The sequence below is a fragment of the Pongo abelii genome, chromosome 16 (assembly GCF_028885655.2).
Source record: "Pongo abelii isolate AG06213 chromosome 16, NHGRI_mPonAbe1-v2.0_pri, whole genome shotgun sequence".
In the NCBI taxonomy this organism is placed as follows: Eukaryota; Metazoa; Chordata; class Mammalia; order Primates; family Hominidae; genus Pongo; species Pongo abelii.
Window position 1 is genome coordinate 56674359 of NC_072001.2, and position 24059 is coordinate 56698417.

Consider the following 24059-nt stretch of genomic DNA (forward strand, 5'->3'; position numbering starts at 1 on the left):
CCGTCTGAGCCCACCTGTTCAGCAGCTGATAGATGTAACTGTGACCGTCTTCTGTCCAGATGAGGATTCTGTGAGCAGCAATCACTTCTCCACCAGCAAAGAACTGCCCGTTTCTACTAACTTCAGTCAGCAGAAGGGAAAAATCACAATAATCATAAACCTAAAATATGAAGTTGATGCACATTATCAAAGGCTTAAATCTAGTCTGCCAATGAGATGAATATAAATTATGATAGTAATAATATAACAACATAGTAAGTGTTAATAACAGACCATACTGTACTCATATATTAAGATGATATTTTACCATCACTTATTGACTTATATTTATCTTAGGGTAGGTTTCAGGGGATAAAGTTCACCTGGTTATATCATTCCAGAGTGTGTACACTAAACACGGAAACCTCAAATCCCAAAATTTCTAAGTAATTTTATTCTTTCCATAATGAGTACTCCAAGTTTTACATTTGAAAATGTATTATGCACATAAAAAATGTATATCACGTAAATCTTTTGTTAGACCATATACTTTTAAATCTCTGTTCAAAAATACATTATCACCATACAAGTAAGACTGTATAGTTTTGTTAACTGAGCCAGTTACCTAAAACTTTAAAGAAAAATAAATGTTATGAAATGATGGCAACTTAGCTTTTCTTTCTTCTTGGACATGTCAGTGAACATATTCACAAGAAAATAATGTTTGTCCCTCTTAAAACAAATGTAGTGACAAAGTAGAAAAAGTAAAACATCTAAAAATATAATCAAACTATGTAGGTGAAAAGTATATTTTTAGTTCTGAAGTGTAGACACCAAATTTTGAAAATAATTTAGAGCTAAATATTCATTGTTATTATGGTTTGTTGTTAATAAAATTAGGATTTACTACTACATATATAATATCTTGGGATACAAAACTGTTGCATATACCATGATATTAAATATGTAGTAGTATATCCTAATTTTATTAATTAGAGAGTTAAAAACTGATATGTCAGGCCGTGCCCAGTGGCTCACGCCTGTAATCCCAGCACTTTGGGAGTCCAAGGCGGGCAGATCACGAGGTCAGGAGTTCGAGATCGGCCTGACCAATATAGTGAAACCCGGTCTCTCCTAAAAATACAAAAATTAGCCAGGCATGGTGGCATGTGCCTATAATCCCAGCTACTCAGGAGGCTGAGGCCGGAGAACTGCTTGAACCTGGGAGGCAGAGGTTGCAGTGAGCTGAGATCGTGCCACTGCACTCCAGCCTGGGCAACAGAGTGAGACTCTGTCCCCACCCCCCCAAAAAAAAAACTGTTATGTCAGTCATAAAAGACACATTATTCCATGTTCTGGTAATACTATTACAGAGAATTTGTATCATATTTAAATCATATTCTTATTTTTGTACAAAACAAAAAAAATTACACTTGTACATCACTGGTATTTATTATGTTATTTTATAATACCTTCCAACATTTAGAAAATACCACCAATAGAAGTCTCTCAGTATATGTGCAAAATCGAATTGTCTGGCAGTTCAAGGACTCAAGAAACTTGGATTCTTTTTCATAGACATCTTGCTTTTCCTTCAAAAGGAAAGAAAATCTTTTAGTACTAGTTCCAGGTAATTCATACACAGCCATGAGAAGACCTGCTTCCCATACATCTCAAGTAGATCACACCATTATAAAATGAAAAGTATTTGAGGTACCTTTTGAGTGTTTTGAACTAAGAAGTTACTTTGCAATAGAAGCTGTGTACCTGGGTGATGAAATAATCTGTACATCCAACCCCCACAACACTTAATTTACCTGTATAACAAACCTGCGTATGTACTCCCGAAAGTCTTAAAAAAAATTAAAGAAATATAGGATGTATTTCTTGAAAAAAAAAAAAAGCTGTGATCAGGAAATCCACTTAGATTCAAGGGCTCATTACATGTAACCATTCAACAAACATTCTGTGGGGAACTACGGCTGGATGCTGAGAATGTCAAGATGAGAATAAGCTACAGACTGTTAGATATGGAAGAAAGGTCAAACAAAAAAATCTAAAATGATGACTAAAAAAACCTACAGTATTTTATTTTATTTCGTTTTATTTTATTTTATTTTATTTTTTCCTTGAGACAGAGTCTTGCTGTGTCACCAAGGATGGAGTGCAGTGGCAGGATCTCGGCTCACTGCAACCCCCGCCTCCCGGGTTCAAACGATTCTCCTGCCTCAGCCTCCTGAGTAGCTAGGATTACAGGTGCACTCCACCATTCCCTGCTAAATTTTCTTTTTTGTATTTTTAGTAGAGATGAGGTTTCACCATGTTGGACAGGCTAGTCTTGAACTCCTGACCTCTGGTGATCCACCCGCCTTAGCCTTCCAAAGTGCTGGGATTACAGGCGTGAGCCACTGTGCGTGGCCTAGTATTTTGATTGCTTAAAAAAAAATGAACAAAGTGCCAACACACAGCACATAGAATAATACATTCTCAATAAGTTTGTGATAATGCTGGATGTGTATTTCTTGAGCTCAGCATACCATCACAATTCCTAGGCTTCCTCAACCAATAAATTCCTAAAAAGACCCCAGAACTCCTTTGGAAAGCCTAAATAATTTTGTCATCAACACACATAGTATGGCTGTTCTTTCGTCCATCATCTCAACTTGTAGCCTGATGCCAGTGAACAGGGTGAATATACCGGACTCCCCAGGGACATGCCCCTCAAGTTTTTAGGGTCATTTGCTTGCCACTGTTCACATATACTCAGAAAAAAGAGGGATTTCCTCTGTAAGGAACAGAGAGATGTTCTATTTTTTAAAAGATTAAAAATGTAATCTTTCTCACTCTGTAAGATTGTGTGTGTGTGTGTGTAAATGAAAACATTTGTATATACATGGAGAAAAGGTTGGAAGGATACAAGCCAAGTGTACCAATGCTCACCCCTGGGAAGATGGATGGGGGAAATATATGGATGTAGAATTTATACACTTCTATGTTATTTGAACTTTTGACAATAAGCATGTAATAGCCTTAAAATTTATAAATTTCAATGAATATGCTTGAAATTGTAAAGAAAAAAGAGTAGGGTTCCCAAGCCAACCTGAATGCTGTTGATAGATGAGGAAAGATCCCATACTTTGAGCTCACCAGCTACTGATACCACCAAGAGAGAATCTTCTGTGAAAATAATAAAAGTCACATATAAGCTTACCACGGATATAATTGGGTAGGTAAAAATCATTTCATAGTCATTTAAGAATTATGCAGGGCTGTGTAGATGGAAAATTTTCAGCTTTGGAGTTACATTTTAACTAGAAAAAATAAACATTTTACATCGTGCTCCAAATCTGTTTTAAAATTTCAAAGTGATTCCTAGGTATAAGAAGAGCACCACTAGAAGCAGAACCACATTGCAAATCATCATAAAATGAAGTCTTCCTATTTCGGAAGTAAGTGAGGAGCCAGCTTCCACTTCCCTTTGCAGTCACTCATTACAGAAACTGAATTATCAATACTACATCTAGAAGATACAGCAGGGCAAAATTCCAGGAGTCCTGCTAATCCACAACAAAACCTGCTTGTCACTCTTAAAATGTAACAAGCAGAACTTGGTTATAAAAACACAGATTCTCCTCTTTCCCCCTCATCTTAACCTTTTGCTGACTTTCCAATGTTTTGAACTACTGGCATGGGTGTTCTTAGTTTTTCTTGATCAGGTGTATTACAGAAATATCCTCATTAATAGGTAAACATAAAGAAACATTCTTTCTGAATTTCTGCCCAATAATTTGACAAATAATTCAAAAGTAGATATTTTTATACGCAATCTCTTTACTGTCAGATAATATCCAACTATTACCTTGAATTCTCATGGAGTGAACAATGCACATGCAGTTGATCCAGTCGGGAAACTGAGATGATCTAAAACTGTGAACAACAGCCAAAGTTTTGGCGTCAATTATAAGGACATCTTGATATTCTCCACAACAAAGAAGCCAGCCTTCTCCTGTCATCCGGAATGAGCAGTGGTAATACTATGTATATGGAAAGCAAAGCAAATATTTAATTATCACTACAAATTAACATAATTTGGCTACATTGAAGATTTCTCTAGACTTTAGTTTTAGCATATGATCAATTAAGGTATTGAACTGAATAGCAACTAAAATTTCTCTTAGTTCAGTTATTCCAAACTCCTATTGGCACTTTAGTCTCATTTGCATCTCATGATTTTTCTAGAGAAAGAGAGATCCCTTGGAAGAAGTAATTTTATTCTAAATTATGAAAAGCTCACAATTATATTATTTCTGGAGTGCAACTTGGAACTAAACAACAACAACAGGGCCAGGCATGGTGGTTCATGCCTATAATCCCAGTGCTTTGGGAGGCTATGGTGGGAAGACCACCTGAGGCCAGGAATTTGAGGTTGCCGTTAGCACCACTGCACTTCAGCCTGGGTGACAGAGCAAGACCCTATCTCTTAAAGAAAAAAAATTAATAGCAACAACAAAACCCAGGTTCCTTATCATAGCAACAGTGCTGTATGTTAAAAAGAAATAAAGTGTTTGAAGGGCATTTGAGGATTATTATGCCAAATAAGTTTTGGAAATCTTTTATTAAAGATCAAGTAATGCATTCTACTTTTAACCAGCTCTCTCTGTGCCGCGTTTTATTTCCAGAAAAAATAGAAGAGAGTTTGTGAATGTTGCAATGCACATCATCAACACTAAGAGTATAAAATATTTTAAAACATGGTCCGCACCATTGGAATCATGCAACCACACTACATATGCTTGGAAACCATCTACTAAAAGCCAAGATTTGCTTTAAAGATTGGGAAGTGATTATAAAAGTTATATATATAGAAATTAAGAACCTATCCACCAAAACATAGGGTTTAAAATTGGAAATGAGGGAGAAAAAAACTGTTTGTGCTTTATAAGACAGCACATCATTAAAACTGAATTTTTACACATGTGCAAGTATGTGTATGTTTTGTAGCACTAAGGCAATATATGGAAATTGTCTTTCAAATCTGTTAGAAAGATACAAAAATGAAAGAATCGGGGAAAATCTGCTTGAATAATACCTTTTGGGAAAGCAAAATGCCAAAATAGCAGATGATTACTGGTGATATTTGACCCTCATGACAAAATAAAAATTCAAGCAAAGAATATTCTCCAAAGATGTTTCTTTAGAAGTGTATTTGCAAATGCCCTAAACAAGTTGCAGAATCTAGAAATGCCCTGAAGGAAGTGACCGTACTTACACAGATTGCAGTGTGCCTGTAAGGAAGTGTAGCCTTCTCCACGCACTGTCCATTGGTGACATTCCAAACACACATCTCCCTAGCAGAGATAACTTTGTATTATTCTCTGTCATTTCCACTCAATTGGCTGGAATAATTTTTGTGCCACCAAGTTTTTCTTTAGTGCTGCACTTAAGTGCAGCGTGATCATTTATGTGGCTTTTTGTTACAGATTACTGGGCAAGAAAATGTTGTGGTCATTAGCAGGGATGACATACTGTATCTGTTATCTTTTTGTTTGGGCAACTACACCCTGTTGCCAGCCTGCAAACCTTACTTTAGAGACAACCCGGCCTACAACAAATTGTGGGGATACAGTTACCACAGCCTGTTAGTGACAGTACAACAATCTTTCAGTGGAAACTGTAACCTCTTGAAAATGCTTTATTTCTGTGAACTTAAACTACATATTCTGAAAATCACAATGCATCAAGGGCTGCATCTTCTGAGGCCAATGTATCATTTTTGTAAAAACAAACAGTGCCACCAAGAGGCTACATTTGGTCTATCATTGATAACAGTTTATCTCAGCTTCTCCTGATTTGAAATCCTACAAGCATCCTTGCCACTTAATATTTAGAAAAATATTATTATTTTGAAAAGTCTTACTTCGTTTACATATTACAAAGACATAGTTTTAAAATACAGTTACAAAGTACACCCAGCATAGGGTAGTTTATATGACGTCACAAAAATCAGAATGGCTGTTTCAGAATTGTTTGGTAATATTCTTCAGTCTTGGGAGTTTTAACACATAAGCAAAATTTTCCATGCAAGAAAAACAAAAGTTTTATAGGCCTTAAAGGAGACACTGCTATTATACTAAGAAACAAAATATATAGACTAATAATGTCAACAACTGTATGCATTTGGTGATTTGCAGGCTTTTTTGTTTTTCTAACCAAACATGGGAACTCAATCTTCTACATGAGTGGTTCTTAAAATGGGGCAATTTTGCTACCCCTTATTCCCCCTACATTCCAAGGACACTTGGTAATATTTGGAGATATTTTTGGTTGTTGAAACTAGGAACACACTACTGGCATCTAGTGGGGAGAGGCAAGGGATGCTGCCAAATATCCTACAATGCACAGAACAGTACCCCACAACAAAGAATTATCTGTTCCTAAATGCCATTAGTACTGACGTTGAGAAATAATATTCTAGAAATAGACACGAAATAGTCATAGTATTTTCCCTCTGTTTATATCCAACCTCATTCCAAAAAGATTTGAGGTAACCTGAAAAGACATATAATTCTATAAAATAGGAGGAAAAAATCTCTGTGTGTGTGTCTGTGTGTATGTACTAAAAAATAAGATTGGGAGGAAGGTAGATATTGAAATAATATATCTCAAAGGTAAACAAATTAATAATGCATCTATAAAATAAAGAAATAAATTGCAAAGGTAAAGTAATTGAACCTTAAGCAGTCAACATTATAAAATTTTAGTTCTTTAAGGGATTTGAGCTTATCAACAAGGTTTTTGACTCTAGCTATGCATCAACAACCACCTGATACTATTCCAAATATTATCTCCAGAGATTCTAATTCCATGACTCTGTGTTGGGATCCTGGCATGTGTGGTTTTGAAAAGCACCTGATCAGTTGACTTGCTTCTAGCCCATTTCTAAACCAGTAGCTCTAAATTCTAGCTATACCTTAGACTTATTTGAGAACTTCTAAAAAATACTGATGGCTGACCATGCAGATATCAAATCAGGCCAATTAATTCACATTTTCCAGGATTGGAACCTGGACACCAGTAAAAGTTCCTTTAAAAATATTAATGTATTTAAACCATCTTGGATCCCATTGCTTTCCCTATTTGTTTGCTTATCATTTTATTTTCTATATTAAATCTGAAAATAAAATGAAAACATATCACAAAGCAAAAATTTGCTCTTTGCCTTCAATTTTGTTTAATAAAAGAAAGTAAATTTGTGGTGTATGAAATGGAACACTGACATCCTACCTGGAACCATATAAGTTACATACGTAAAAATAAGACATGAAATTGAACTATTAAAAAACATATTCTTTTCATTTTCTGAAGCTGTCACCTAAGTTTGTACATAGCTAAAATCACCTTCTATTATAAAAAAATTAAATTTAAGAATTTTTAAAACCTTAATAAATTTTAATAATTTTAAAAACCTTAACAATTTTTAAAAATTGTAAAAATCTTAAGAATTTTTAAAAGCTTAAAAATTCTTAAATTTTTGTTTCAATGAAAAGAAAACAACAGATGAAAGTGTCTACAACATATAACATTAGAAAATTATTATATTCTCACTACAAATTCCTTGAAAAGGGGCATTTTTTGGTCATATTCAACTTTACATCCCCACCTCAGCACCTCAATAAAAATTTATTCCATGGATAAATATATCAGCCATCATTCTTCCATACACTTTCTATCTTTTGGAAATATATTATTTTCTCTTGAACTCATTCTTATTTTTCATATTTGTGTGTTGATAACACCATTGTTTTGTTCAAACTTTAATGAAGTGTCTGGAAGGAAAGGAGATGAACATGAATGCTTGCTTTGCCGTCTTGCATTGGAAGTCAATTACATTTTTCAAACTCTTTTCCCTTGTCTTTTATTATACTTTCATTTTTTCTTTGGCATTCTCAGCCTCCTCTTCTTCCTCTGTCTGCTTCTTAAGTGCTGGTTTTCCCTAGATATTTGTCTTATACTTTCTTACATCCTTACATTTCACTCTCTTCCTGGGTAAGTTATCTACTCCCCTGGCTTCAGGTACTGTTATTATGCTATTGGAAGCCCAGACCAGTTTACTTCAGCTCCATATTTCTATATGCAACTAGCTGTTAGACATCTCCACCTGCATGACTTTCAGGAGATCACATCCTTTCATGTTCAAAACGAAGCATAGCATCTTCTCTCTTCGGTTCACTATCTCAATGAATGATATCATTACTAATAAATTTCCCATAACTCTTGACCCAACATTTTCTCTCACTGCCCCAAATGTGGGTACTTGCTACTTCAAATACGGGCTCTGGGCCAGCAGTAATAGCATTGTCTAGGAATGCTTTGGAAATGCAAGTTACTAGACCCTAGCCCAGACCTACTAAATCCGTATCTTCGGTAGTGGGGCCCAGAAATCTCTAATTAAACAAACTCTGCAGGTGATTCTGGTGCATACTCAGGATTGAGAAGCACTCACCTAGCGGCTTCCAAGTCCTGGTGTCCTGGTGCCCTACTTCTCTGGGCTCATCTCTTGCCAGTGACTAATACTTTTATTAATAAGTTATAAACCTTTCTATTGGTGCCAAGGCTTTTTGCCTTAAAATTTTATTAACTATATATATAAAAAATTAATACAGTTATACCAACCTTATTTTGATTAGTATACATATGATAATATGTAATTGGAATGACTATTTTATTCATATTTATTCTACTAACTTATTTTGTGCTATTTTTCTCACTTTTTAAAGAAATTGTTTTCTTTGAATTAAACATTTTTTTAATTGAAAGTTACATACTCTTTCTTTTATTTTTTATTTCTTTTGTCTATTGTTTTTGTAGCTACTAAACAATACCTGAAATGTAAACATATAAATATAGCTTAAGGTCTAAAGTTAATTAACATCTTTACCCACCTCTAGAACACCAGAATGTGTGGGATCTTATTACTACATTATTATACGCTATTGTTGACCAGAATCGCGTATGTGTGAATGGGTGTATACAAATATCATTATGTCTTATAAAGTTTCTACAACTTTGCTGGGTTTTGTTCAATATTCCTTCTTCCATCTCAAATCTTCCTTCTGAAATCATTGTTCTTCTTACTAAAGAACATCATTTAGAAATGTGTTATTATACTTATCGAGAGTCTGTTGGTATAGTGAGCACCTTTAGTTTTTGTTTGTCTGAAGGTTTATTATTTTGCCCCAATTTTTCAAAAGTGTTTTTGTTGGATATACAATTCCAAGCTGACAGATATTTTCTGTCCACTTTTTGAAGGGATTTCACTGCTGTCATTACTGTTGGGAAGTCAGCTCTCTGCTTAATTAACATTCCTTCGTAAATAATCTTTTTTTTCTCACTGTCTAACTACAGGATCTTCTCTTTTTCTTTGGCATTCTGTTGTTTTAACATCAGATATCCCATGGTTTATTTTCATTATCCTAGAATTTTCTGTGATTGCTGAATCTGAGGATGTATGCCTACAAATAAAATAATAATTTGGGAAAAATATTAAACACTGAGCCATAAAGCAACTCTGGGTCCCCTCTGGTCACCACGAAGGCAAAAATGCTAAGTCCATAGCCAATATCTGGGACTTCTCAAATCTAAAAATGCATCGTTTTTTGGAAAATAATGGGGCAAGCCTAGTAGGAGTAATAATTTCCAGTGAATAAAGTTAAGACTTGCTAAGTACACAGTAGCTGAAGCGTAGGTACTACCTAAAAAGCATTTTATAGGTACAGCATAAGTTTTATAAGCCTCAAAAGAACAAAGTTCTAGAAAATTCAAATCAACTTGGTGAAGGAGGACAGCTAGTTAGACTGAAACTAGACTCCCAGGCTCTTTAACAATATTTACAGGGCTCATACAGCTGAATTCATCTTTCATCAAAAATATATCCATTAACCCCTAGTTTGTCTTTTGGAGTTAGATCACTATGGGCAAAGACCTGAAGGCTGAAACTCAGTAACTTTTCAGATCTTTTTCTCAGTTAGCTATTATGTATTTCTCAATTTTTTCATGTAGCCCCAGAAAAAAATTCACCATCCCCAAAATTCTCTAGATTGGGAATAAATATCTCAGCATGTGTAGCAGACTTTGTGGCAGCCCTGGTGAATGAAAGCTACAGGCAAAGGTTAAAAAAGGAATGTATTAGGACATTTCACTTTAGACTTATCCAAAGTTCAATCCCTCTAAATATTACAATTAATGATTTACTATAAGCTATGAAAATAGGTATCTCTTTGATATCTGTTCAACTAGCCAGCATATTAAACTCTTCTGTTTATACAAGCTGGACCTTGATTCCTCATTATTCTTTTGGTTTTCAGAATTCAGAAGCGTATAATTTCTCTTTGGATTAAAAACAAGAGAGGCTTATCTTGTTTCAACTAGCAACCCAATCCCTTATTCACAAATGCATACTGAATTGATACGACATTCCTGAGTATATTTTGGCAAATAACTCATCAGGATCCTAGGTCATAGTATTTCTTCCACCAGTGGAGCTTTTTCCTACAGGTAAGTCGTATTTCATGAGGGCAAGCTTTGCTCCCACGAAACTGCACCCAAATCACTGGCTATGTTCCTTTTCCATCTCTCTGCCACCATTCTACTGATAATTGAGTCCTCTCCTCTGTGAGATTTATTTTTTTTATTTTTATTTATATTTTTATTTATTTATTTATTTATTTATTTATTTATTTATTTTTTGAGACTGTTGCCCAGGCTGGAGTACAGTGGCACCATCTTAGCTCACTGCAACCTCTGCCTCCTGGGTTCAAGTAATTCTCTCTCCTCAGCCTCCCGAGCAGCTGGGATTACAGGCATGCACCACCATGCCCAGGCCATTTTTTTCTATTTTTAATAGAGTCAGGGTTTCGTCATGTCGGCCAGGCTGGTCTCAAACCCCTGACCTCAGGTGACCCGCCTGACTCAGCCTCCGAAAGTGCTGGGATTACAGGCATGAGCCACCGTGCCCGGCCTGTTAGTTTTATAATAGCATCAGACAAGGGTACAACATGAAGACTGTAACTATTAAATTGTTTTGTAAAACTATGAAAGCTTGGATGGGTTTGCTTAAGAGCTCAAAGTGTGTTACTACATGAGAAAAGACAAACACCTAGACTTTTTCATTGCTGATTCTACAATACTAGGCATTGGTCACTAACCTTCACCCAATAAGAGTGCTACAAGTTCTGATACACATGTTGAGATGCTTATCTTGGTCCCAATCCAGCAACAAGAGTATTGAGTGAAGGTTCATAATACTGATTACATTCCTTGGGATCATCACACAAGTTATTCAAATTTTCAAGATCTAAATGTTTCTACATGTGAGAGGCACATGTTGATCACAAAGGTTTCCTTCAGCCCTAAAATTGTATTCCATTGTAGTTTTTAAAAAGGGAAGGAAATGGAGAAGGGGACAAAGTTTACATACCATACCTACCCATTTTCAGCAGCACTAACAATGTAGGGCTGTTTAGAGAAGTCCCTTGCTCTTGCCAAACATGTTACTGAAGCTGAATGACCAAACAGGAGTTCTTTTGCTGAAATCTGAAGATAATGAGAGTGAGCTTTTAAAAATTGTAAACTGTTTGAAGAATAAAAACACCACAATATAATATTCATAATTCTGATTAGGAAATTCTGTTGTTTTTGCTGTGTACAAGTTTCAAGAAAACTGATATATGTAATATCAACATCCACAGACTAATAAACTTCTAGGTAGAGGAACTGTGCTGTAGACAGGTTTTGTTTGTTTTGGTTTGGTGTCCATCATGAAACCTCCATGACTGCCAGACCTGTCTTACAACAGCAAGGTTGTGAATACAAATAAGTCTGTGTTGATGCTTCCTCTGAACAAAATGTCCCCTCAATAATAGTAGCACATTAATGTGCAGAGTTCAGAATTCAAAATAACTTCACAAAATAATACAAGAGAAATTATTACCCTTTTGGAAACCACCATAACACCCTATATGGTGATAGGAATGTAAATTGGTACAGCTACTTTTAAAAACAGTATAGAGGTTCCTCAATAAAAATAAAAATAGAACTTACACATGGCTCAGGATTCCCACTTCCAGGTATATATCCAAAGGGAATGAAACCAGTATCTCAGAGAGGTATCTGTACCCCCATGTTCATTGTAGCATTATTCACAGCAGCCAAAATATGGAAACAATCTAAGTGTCCATTAACGGATGCAGAGATAAATAAAATGTGTCACATACAGTCATCCCTCATTATCCATGGGGGACTGGTTCCAGGACACCGCTGCCCCACACCCCATGCCACACCACATAAGTACCTAAATGCTAGGATGCTCAAGTCTGCAATATAAAAGTATTGGCATATAGCCTATGAACAGCTTTCATATCCTTTAAATCAGCTCTAGATTACTTATAATACCTAATACAATATAAATGCTACATAAATTGCTTTTATACTATATTTTTTAGGGAATAATGAGAAGGGAAAAAGTCTGTACATGTTTAGTACAGATGCAATCCCCTTTTCTTTTTCCAAGTTTTCAATCCACAGTTGGTTGAATCCATGGATGCAGAAGCCATGGACATGAAGGGCCAACTGTATACACAATGGAATAGTATTCAGCCAAATAAATAAAAAAGAAAGAAATCCTGCCATTTGTGACAACATGGACGGACATAGAGGATATTATGCTAAATAAAATAATCCAGACACAGAAAGACAAATACTATATGATCTCACTTCTATGCAGAATCTAAAAGGCCAAACTCATAGAAACAGAATTAGTGGTTGCCAATGGCTGGGGGTGAGGGAAGAATGAAGTAATGTTGCTCAAAGGGTACAAACATTGAATTACACATAAGATGTATAAGTTTTGGGATCTAATGTACACATGGTGACTATAGTTAATACTATACGGTATACTTCAAATTTGCTGAGAGAGTAGGTCTTAAGAGTTCTTGCCACACACACAAGAAATGATTATGTGAGGTGATAGATGTGTTAATTTGATTGTTGTATTAGTCCGTTCTCACACTGCTATAAAGAACTACCTGAGACTGAGTAATTCATGAAGAAAAGAGGTTTAACTGACTCACAGTTCCACAGGCTTAACAGGAAGCATGACTGGGAGGCCTCAGGAAACTTACAATCATGGTGGAAGGTGAAGGAGAAGCAAGCACATCTTATTATGGCAGAGCAGGAGAAAGAGTGACGGTGGATGTGCTACAAACTTTTAAACCATAGGATCTCGTGAGAACTCACTCACTATCACAAGAACAGCGTAAGAAAATCACCCCCATGATCCAATCACCTCCCACCAGGTCCCTCCCACAACATGTGGGGATTACAATTCAACGTGAGATTTGGGTGGGGACACAGAGCCAAAACATACCATTTGTGGTAATCATTTCACAATGTATTCATATACCAAATCATCACTCTGTACACCTTAAACCTATATAATTTTACTAGTTAATTACAGCTCAATAAAGTTAATATAAAAATGACCAAAATTCCATTAGTCATAGACTAAATATCAGATCAGTTACCATGGAAGAAATTTTAGGCATCAAGTTTCACTTCTAAATTATCTATATTACCTAAAATTTCTAAAATTAAAACATCTTTCTTATGTATATAAAAAATAAGAAAAGATCAAGAAAATAAGAAAACAAGCCACAGACTGAGAGAAATATTTTCAAAAGTCATACCTGATAAAGGACTATTATCCAAAATATACAAAGAACTCTTAAAATTCAACAATAAGAAAGTTAAAAACCTGATTAAAATATAGTCAAAAGATCTGAGCAGACACCTCACCAAAGAAAACATACAGATAGCAAGTGAACATATAAAAAGATGCTCCATATCGTATGTCATAAGAGAAGTGCAAATTAAAAAACAATGAGAAACCACAGCACACCTATTAAAATGGCCAAAATCCAGAACACTGGCAATATCAAATGCTGGCCGGGATGTGGAGCAACAGGAATCCTCACTCACTGCTAGTGAGAATGCAAAATAGGACAGCCACTTTGGAAAAGAGTTCAGTAGTTTCATATAACACTAAACATATTCTTACCATACAACAGAGCAATCATGCTCATTGATATTTAACCCAAATAAGTTGAAAAGTTGGGTCCACACAAAAATCTGTACACAAATGTTTACAGTAGCTTTATCCATAATTGCCAAAATGTGACAGCAACCAAGATATCCTTCAAGTGGTGAACAGATAAATTATGGTACATCTATACAATGAAATATTACTCAGCGCTAAAAAGAAAGGAGCTATCAAGCCATGAAAAGACATGGAAAAAAAACATTGATGTGTATTACTATATGAAAGAAGCCAATCTGTAAAGGTTTTATGATTCCAACTATATGGCATTGTGGAAAAGGCAAAACTTAGCAGACAATAAAACCATTAGTGGTTGTTAGGGGTTTGTGGGGAGCAGGAGATAAATAGATGGGGCACAGAGAATTTTTAGGGCAGTGAAACTATTCTGTATGATGCTATAATAATGGATACACCAGCCTGGCTAACAGGACGAACCTCATATCTATTAAAAATATAAAAATTAGCCAGGAGTGGTAGTATGTGCCTTAATCCCAGCTACTTGGGAGGCTGAGGCAGTAGATTTGCTTGAACATGGGAGGGTGGAGGTTGCAGTGAGCCGAGACTGCACCACTGCACTACAGCCTGGGTGACAGAATGAGAGTCCATCTCAAGAAAAAAAAAAAGATATGTGTCATTATACATTTGTCAAATCCCATAAAACATACAATACCAAGAGTGAACCAATGCTTGATGATATGTAAGTTAATCGGTTGTAACATATATATATGTATATACATATATGTATATATATACACTGCTGTAGTGTGGGATGTTAATGGTGAGGGAGACTGTGTGTACATGTATGTTGGGAGGGGGGCGGGGCTGATCAGGTATGTACTGAAACTCCCTGTACCTTCCAGTCAGTTTTGCTTCAAACCTAAAACTGCTTTCAAAAATAGTCTATTGAAATACTTTTTAAAAATATCTTATTTATCTTCCTGCCTCAGAAATACTAAAATTAACCTTTCTACGTTAAAAACAAAATTTTAACTAAATGATTCTTTAAAATATCGATGCTGGCCAAGCATGGTGGTCCACGTTTATAATCCCAGCACTTTGGCAGGCAGAGGCAAGAGGATCACTTGAATCCAGAAATTCAAGACCAGCCTGGGAAACGTAGTGAGACCTCATTTCTACAAATAATTTTAAAAAATTAGCTGGGCATGGTGGCACACATCTGTGATCCCAGCTACTCAGGAGGCTAAGGTGGAAGAATCACTTGAGCTCTAACAGTCAAGGCTGCAGCAAGCTGAGCTCATGCCACTTCACTCCAGCCTGGGTGACAGAGTGAGATCCCATCTCAAGAAAAAACAAACACCCACTGTTTTTCTCCTACAAGAAAATTTTAAAAATATGACACTAAGGGCTAATTCCCCTACTATCTCATATGTGAAAGAGGTAAATTCCTCAGTATTTTGTAAAACAAGATGATGAAAATTAAATTACAAAACAGAAAACATGTAAGATCTCCTCAGATGGAGAAAGAGTTGTCAATAATAAACCAAACATTGCCCCGGCGCGGTCGGTGGCTCATGCCTGTAATCCCAGCACTTTGGGAGACTGAGGTGGGTGGATCACTTGAGGTCAGACATTCGAGACCAGCCTAGCCAACATAGTGAAATGCCATCTCTATTAAAAATACAAAAATTAGCTGGGTGTAGTGGATCTCATCACTGCACTCCAGCCTGGGTGACAGAGTGAGACTCTGAGACTCTGTCTAAAAAAAAAAAAAAAAAAGACCAAAAATTGAATTTGAATAGCTAGCAAATGTCTTGTGGGTAATAAAAATCTATTTTCCAAATGAATTAATATCTATTATGTTTTTTCTGAACTATATGAACATATGTAGATAGTAACTCAGCCATATTAATGAGGACAAATTATTTCATGACATAATTGTTCTCTGCCTTTGTATCATTTCTATCATAATCAGAAATATTTCCTTCTCAAAAGATCTGTTGTCAGACTAACTTTTTAGTGCTACAAGAAGTGTTTTGTGGTTGATTAGAATCCTGCACAATTCAAGTTCGCTCTACCTTTTTCCTGAGAAGTCCAAAAGGTTCCATCTCAGAGAACAACATACTATCTTTCTCTGTCATCGCACTCAGGGGTGCATATCCCTGTGCATTTAATCCCTTTCCAGTCTATTAAAAGCCAAATTAAGCAATAAATGAGGGAACATCAAGGATATTCCCTCCTCCAGAGAAAATCTACCATGGACAAAATATCAGAACAGAACATCATGGTCTTTCATATGAAGTCCTCATTCTACTACTAAATCCCCACATATATTTGAATAAGCTGTGACAGTTCCCTAAAATTTCCTCATTTGCCATGTTGTAGAACTGCTGTGAAGAATAACAAAATTCAAAAATTCTACAATCACACTTAGTCATTGTCATGATGAAATCCACGAGACCTTTCCCGTTGTCCATTAGCTCTACTTTTATGAAGCATTGTTTCCTCCTGACCACCACCATCACCTCCAGGTACTTCCAACAACACAATGGGAGACTGAAAAGAACGCGCAACTTGATGAATGTATTAGTCTGTTTTCACACCGCTGATAAAGACATAACTGAGACCAGGCAATTTACAAAAGAAAGAAGTTTAATGGACTTACAGTTCCACATGGCTGGGGAGGCCTCCCAATCATGGTGGGAGGCAAGGAGGAGCAAGTCACATGTTACCTGGATGGCAGCAGGCAAAGAGAGAGATTGGGCAGGGAAACTCCCCTTTTTAAAACCATCAGATCTTGTGAGACTAACTCACTTTCAAGAGAATAGCATGAGAAAGACCAGCCTCATGATTCAATTATCTACCCCTGGGTTCTTCCCACAACATGTGGGAATTGTGGGAGATACAATTCGAGGTGAAATTTGGATGGCGACAGAGCCAAACCACATCAATGAACATCTACCATATTCCAGACAAAAACACAATCACAGAATAGTGTTTAAATCCCCATTTAACAGTTGAGGAAATTGAAGCTCAAAGAATATAAGTCATTCGCCCAGTATCACAGAGTTGGTAAATATGAGGGCTGGCACTTGACTAAGATCTCCATTCTTTGTCTCCACACATTGCTCTTCTTCATTTTGTTGTGTTTCTTTCTGAGTATTAGACAGGCAGAAGAGCAGAACATAGCAATACTAGGGGAATCTATCTGACAGGATATTCACCTCACCTTTCTCTATGCTTTTAAGAAAACAAGCAATCAATACCAGTACACCCAAGTAAAGAATTTGCTGGCACGGGATTTGGAGAAGCTCCTCACTGGTAGACTTCACAAAATTCTGGGGAAACTGGAGGGCTATGGGAGTCAGACTTTGAACTCAAAGGCAGCATGTATCATCTAGGCATGCAGTGAGAAGCCCAAGACAGGGAAACACTTATTCTCTAGCTCCCCTGTGCCCTGCCATCCCACTGCACATGGTCAAGGAAAGACTGAGGCACATCTTCAAACCCTATTGAATACTTGGGCACTCTGAGACGTGCAGAACTTATGCCACCTTTTTTCCTTCCCTATTCCTATTCTCCAATCCCCTTTATTCCTTATGCAAATGAATAATACCATCATTCTACCAGTCCCACTCAGCTCCCAAACCCCAAATCTGGGAAAGATCCTTGGCTGTTCCTGCTCCCTTACCCTACATCCAATCAGTTTCTCAGTTCTGTCCATTCTCTCTTTTTAATGTCTTTCCAGTTTTCATCTCCTCTTCATCCTCACTGCCACTCATTTGGTTTATCCTCAAAACCTTTCTTGAGTAAATTATAGTAGAAGTCTGCTAGCCATAGTCCCTGTCCCTGATGTCAGCTCCCCCTTTCTCCAACATGCCCTTCACATTGCTAGCAAGTGATCTTCTAAAACCCAAATACAATTGAATAGTATTATGTCATCTTCTCACATAAAATATCCTCTAAAGCCCTTAAAATCACCACTGCTTTTAATTATCATGTGCTGTTAGCTCTATCTAGTGAAAAAAACAAAACAAAACTTATAAACCCCTCAGCCTGTAGGATTCCATGCTGGACTCATCCCGTCCTTTCCGGATGAGCCTGTCACCTCTAATTCACCATGTATGCTCCAGGTCTATTCAACTACTTTTACCAGTTCCCTTATGGCAAAATGCTCATGTCTTTCACACACACTTGTCATTCCCTGTGTCTGCAAACTCACCTTCAATTCCTGTGCATTCTTTAGAACTCAGCTCAAGCATCACTCTCAGAAAGGCTTTCCATTCAAAAACATAACAAGATACCACTTAACATCCATTAGAATGGCTATTACCAAAAAAAAAAAAAGTAACTAGCATTGGTGAGGATACAGGGAAATTGGTTGCCCTGTGTACTGCAGGTGGGAATGCAAAGTGTGCAGCCACCATAGGAGTGCCTCAAAAAATTTGCAATAGAATTAACACCCCATAAATATGTAAAAAATTATGTGTCAATTAAAAATAATTTCAAAAATAGAATTACTACATGAACCAGCAATTCCATTTCTCAGTATGTACCCAAAAGAGTTGAAAGCAAGGATACAAACAGTTATGTGTACACCCATGTGCACCCAGCATCATTCACAATAGCCAAAAGGTGGAAGCAACCCATGTATGTATCCATAGATGAACAGATAAACAAAATGTGGTATATACATACATTGGAATATTATTCAAACTTAAGAAGAAAGGAAATACTGTCATATGCTCCAGCATGACTAAACCTTGAAGACATTATACTAAACAAAATAAGCCAATCACAAACAGACAAATACTGTATGATTCCACTTACAGGAGATATGTAGAACAGTCAAATTCAGAGAGATGGAAAGTATTTCAGTGCCTTACAAATTCCTGTTTACAAGTCTGTCTCCCGTACCGGACTCCGAGAAACTTGGAGGAGGGATTTGTGCCTAGAACAAAAAGTACCTGTGTAGTTTGCCTAATGAAAGCGTAAATAAGTGTCCCTGGTTTGTTTTTCCATTTTGCATGGTGGCAAGCGAGTGTTTAAGACCACAGAATCTGATGTATTCTCTTACCTACATACTTTTGGAGGGGGAAAGAACTTTCCAAATTTAGTATGAAGAGAAAATAAATGGCTCCCTGTTCACTTTACAACCTCCCATGCCTGACTTCCTTCTGTTCTTCCTACCATCCTCTCCCTGAGATGCTGCCCTACAGTGACTCAGTCACCCATGTAGTTATGTCCTTTTGTACAGTCTCTTCTGTCCTCAAGGACTCCTTTTTCTTCTACCCCTACCCAAATTATTTCTTTATATACACATTTTTTAAACAAAAATAAAATTAAACCACTAAGTATTAACCCATTAATCTACTCACTTGACCACCTTATGGATAACAAGAGGATTTGTTGAGAACTGAAAAATGCCCTTGATTTTTTTCAGTCTGGAGTTTCTCCTACTAATAGTTGATTAGTTGCAATGTCGGGGGCAAGATTCGTGGGAAAATAAGAGATGCTATTTATTCAGTCTGTCTCTATGGTTAGCTGTAGAAAATGTTCAGGAAAATCTTTACATGGAGTATCTCACATTCATACGAATCAATAACTTCTTTGTGTAATTAACTTTTGCACAATGTCCTCAAAGTGAATTTCAAAAACACAAAGCTGATCCCATCCCCAACTTAAATCTCCTCTATAGTTCTCGAGAATTCAATATAAATTCCTTCACTTGTCATCTAAACTTCACGCATAGGCCCCTGTCTTCCCCTCTGGCCTTACCTCTCTTTGATCCTTTTTCACACCTAGGTTAAGGAAACAGACAGCTCCTCCCTTTCCTCCAAGCACAGGCAGTCTCCTTAATGGAGAATAACTTTGCTTCTTCCACTCTCACCAATCTAATTCCTATTCCCAGCCCATATCTCTATCCCTGGATTTCTCTGTATCAGCACTCTTGGCATTTGGAATGGAAAAATTATTTATTGTGAGGAGCTGTCACGTGCACTATATGACGTCTGTAGTATCTCTGGCTCCACCCACTACATGCCACCTCATCCTTCAATTGTGACAACCAAAATGTCTGTAGATAGTAACAGATGTCTCTTGGGAGGAAAATTGCTCCCTGTAAGAACCACTGCTCTGAATCCAAGCAGAAGACTTGCTCCTAAGAGACACATGGCATAACTTCTCCACTAAATATGGAGTGCAGACCATTCCCTACTTAGAGTACCTTATATCATAACTGTGCCACAGTAGCCCGTTTTTTTCTGTACTGCATTGTAACCTCCTGGGCAGCCAGCACCAGGTCTTATCATTCACATTTGAATTTACAAATGAGTACCCACCATACCACACAACTTATAGCATGCATTCAACAAATGTATGCTAAACAAATGTTGAATAAATATTAGCAATGCCTTTATAAATATGAAGATGCTAGAATTCCAGATTTCTTAAGCTTATAGTGACCTACATATTATTACACAACTATTCTAGCCAGAAAATAATACACTTAAACATTAAAAATAAGTAAGATATTTTAGTCACTTAGAAGTCTGAGTTTAAACTATAATAGAAAATTAATGTTTTAATTTTCAAAGGGAGCCATTATTTTTAAAGCACAACTGTTGCAATAATACCCATCCTTCCTTCAAGAACGTTCATTAACATTGAGCTGAGCTGGTCTGCAATGCAGTTCTTGGCAGTCCTGTAGTAGAACTGTTCAGTGATGGGAGATGTTAATTAATTACACTATAAAATAGAATTACAATTAATTGTTAATTTAGGTTTTAAAGGGACAAACTTTAAAGGCTAAAAATAGTCTTTGATCTTTAAAAGGCTTCTTAATGAGGGCAGTATACTTTAACTACATCATTAGTTTAAATGTTCAAATTGGGTCTAGAGACTGCTAGAGTTAAGTAAATATCTATTCCGATATGTTAAATGTTTATGACTTGAGACAGGGACAATTAATTGCTAATCAATGGGCCAAATCCTAGGTGAGGTCAGGTTCTGAAATAGAAGGACGACAACAGTAAATTGGATTTAGAGCATTTTGATGTGATCTGTAAAAATCACAGGCAGGCAGAGACTGAAAGAATAGCAAGAAGGCCAAACCAGCAGAAACACCCACATAATTAAGATATTACTCATTTAGTTAATCGTGGCTTTCAAGGGTGCCCTTTGTTTAGATTAATGAGCCATAATTTTTTAAATTATACTTAGATGCCTGTAGTTCAGTTACTTAAACATATAATTCAGGATATAAAATAGTAAAACTCAGCATAGCTTAAAGGATGATAACACTTAGCTGTAGCTAAGATTAGCAATATTCATAATATAATTTTCAAATATGATCTTGGTTAATCATATACTTTATTTTCTCAAAATTCAGAAGTAAAATCTATTACTTTAATAAGCATCTTTTTTAACAATCATGCAAACCTTCCACTGTCATTGCAGATATAAAATGCAAGTTGTCCATATTTTGTGAGTGGTGTCTGTTTCAATATAAGTAGCTTTCACTAACCTTTAGTTCATGTGAGAGATTCCAGAGACAGAGCTGACCCTCTTGACTTCCAGTCACAATCATTCGCTGGTCATCAGTGATCATGATGGCAGTGATGCTGTGGGGAGGGGCCTTCTGTCCCCAGAGTGCCACTGCCTGCAGGGAAGTCCTCATTTTGGGCGAATCCTGAACATACAAAGAAGGGAAGAAGCATACATGGTCACCTTTTTGAAATTTGAGGAAACTGATAATATTACAAGCGGATTTATGATGACCAAATTTCAATGATGTGTTCTCCCAGGGCTATGGAAAAGAGTGCTTCCCCGTCAATTAGAAGAGAAAGTAGTCATCAGAAACTGAAATTACCATGCACGCTGCTAATTCATCAAACAAGAATGACTTATCTTCAAATTCTTTATTATTGATGAAGAGAAAGAAAGGAAGAGTGTATTCACTTCACACCCAGCTCTTCCTATGGCTACATCCAACTTGCTGCAAAGTCCTGCTGGGCCTCTCAAGAAGCATAGAGCTGTCTACATGGTATAATTTGAAGCCAGCTTTGCAGACTCTCTCTCCCTAGAAATGTTACCTCTTCAAGGTAATAAATACCTGAAATTGGTGAATTTGCTATTAAAAAAATAAATCTTTTCCATAAAAACAGTGTTTCCTAGTCTTCAAGATTCATGTACGACTGTCATGATTTCTGCCATATTCTATTTTTAATAATAATTTTTATTTTACCTATTTTTATATTTGGTATCTTCCTAAACAATAATCTTTATGAAATTACTACATTCATATGTTAGTTACAAGGGTTAAAATGAATCCATAAGTATCAAAAAATGTTATCTATGACCACCCAAAGTATCACTCAGTGATGTGTGCATTATATTTTGTGAAACACTGAGTTAAATATTCTTCCCAAATTGTCATTCCTTCATGAAACACAAACAATTTTGGGAGACAATTTAGCATTATATATTTAATCCCATTAACAATGCCAAAAAGAGAGAAGAAAGGGGCCAAGCATACTTCCCACACTGCTTTGAGAAAGTCAAGAAAATGAAAACCTTCTGTCCTGCAGGATTTCTGTTGCTAAACCACCAAAAGGGTAAATATCAATATAAATTTTTAAAACTTATGATACATGTTATTTCTAATGTTCAATTATATATGTCTACACACACACAAATATACATAAACATGGGTGTGCACTGACACTATGAACACAAATTTTCCTTGTAGTTCCATTGTCTGGAATTCAGTATCTAGTTCCCCATTTTCACTTCTTAGGTCAATATGTTAGTCTATCTAGTCTATAATACACTTGCATTATTCTAACTGCCATATCCAAACACCATGAAGCCAAAGTTTCACAGGAAATGTTCTGAGCATTGCAATTCTGAATACCAGGATTATATATATTAATCATACTACAAAGCTACCCAGAGAGTTCTGATTTCAATAATACTGTAACCAGAACATGGACCTTCTTCTGCTTCAAACACAGAGAAAAATGCATTATACCTATTTTTAAGTTGTTGCTTCATGACCAAGCTTATAAATAAGTCTGGAAAATCCCAAGCAGTGAAAAACTAAGAGAAACCAGAAAACCGGTACGATAAGTATTGGAACTAAATTATTGTGTGGCTTTTTGGCTAGCAGTTTGCATATTAATGCCTAAGTAAGGATAGGAAGCAAAACTCTCAGAAGTGGCCTTGTTCAATGAAAGAGGAACAGAAAAACTACCCCAGGAAGATAAGAAAGCGTATTTCCAAATCTACCAAGAAAAATCTGTCAAGCCTGAAGTACAAATGGGTTGGGACTAAAAAAAAAAAATTAATATTATATACAATTCCAGAATGAATTTCTTCACATGGGGATTCTGGAATTATGTATAATACTTTTATGATAATTATATATAAAAAATTCTTTCCAGGTCAATGATACTATTGAAAGGCTTGTCAGAAACACTACAGACCTATTTGAATATCTAAATTTTTTAGAAGACCATGACAAGTGTTAATGGCTAGACGCAGTGTCTCAGGCCTGTAATCACAGCACTTTGGGAGGCCGAGGTAGGTGGAGCACTTGAACCCAGCAGTTCGGGACCAGCCTGACCAACATGGTGAAACTCCCTCTCTACTAAAAATACAAAAATTAGCCAGGCATGGTGGCACACACTGGTAATCCTACCTTGGGAGGCTGAGGTGGGGAAATCGCTTGAACCCAGAAGGTGGAGGTTGCAGTGAGCTGAGACTGTGCCACTGCACTCCAGCCTGGGCTACAGAGCAAGACAGGGGGAAAAAAAAGACCATGACAAGTATTAAGAAGAATGTACAGCAACTGGAACTCATACACTGACGGGGGGAACGTACAATGGAAAACAGTTTGGCAGAAAGAGGTCAGTGATTGCTCAGGGAAAGAAAGAACAGAGAACAATGACATTACAATGGGCAGTAAGAA

The 24059-nt window shown here is 36.5% G+C and overlaps 1 protein-coding gene across 5 annotated transcripts in view; it reads right to left on the minus strand.

The window, feature by feature from the left end:
- WDR72 (WD repeat domain 72) overlaps nucleotides 1-24059 on the minus strand; it is a 236037-nt gene that overhangs the window by 186884 nt on the left and 25094 nt on the right. For 3 of the 5 annotated variants that reach the window (XM_054531292.1, XM_054531289.1, XM_054531288.1), the window contains exons 2-8: nucleotides 21615-21779; nucleotides 11465-11571; nucleotides 5249-5327; nucleotides 3839-4013; nucleotides 3080-3156; nucleotides 1452-1571; nucleotides 15-160 (exon numbers count right to left, since the gene is read on the minus strand). In XM_054531292.1, the coding sequence (XP_054387267.1) occupies nucleotides 15-160; nucleotides 1452-1571; nucleotides 3080-3156; nucleotides 3839-4013; nucleotides 5249-5327; nucleotides 11465-11571; nucleotides 21615-21767 (857 nt within the window). In that variant the 5' untranslated portion in view covers nucleotides 21768-21779. 5 annotated transcript variants of the gene reach the window in all.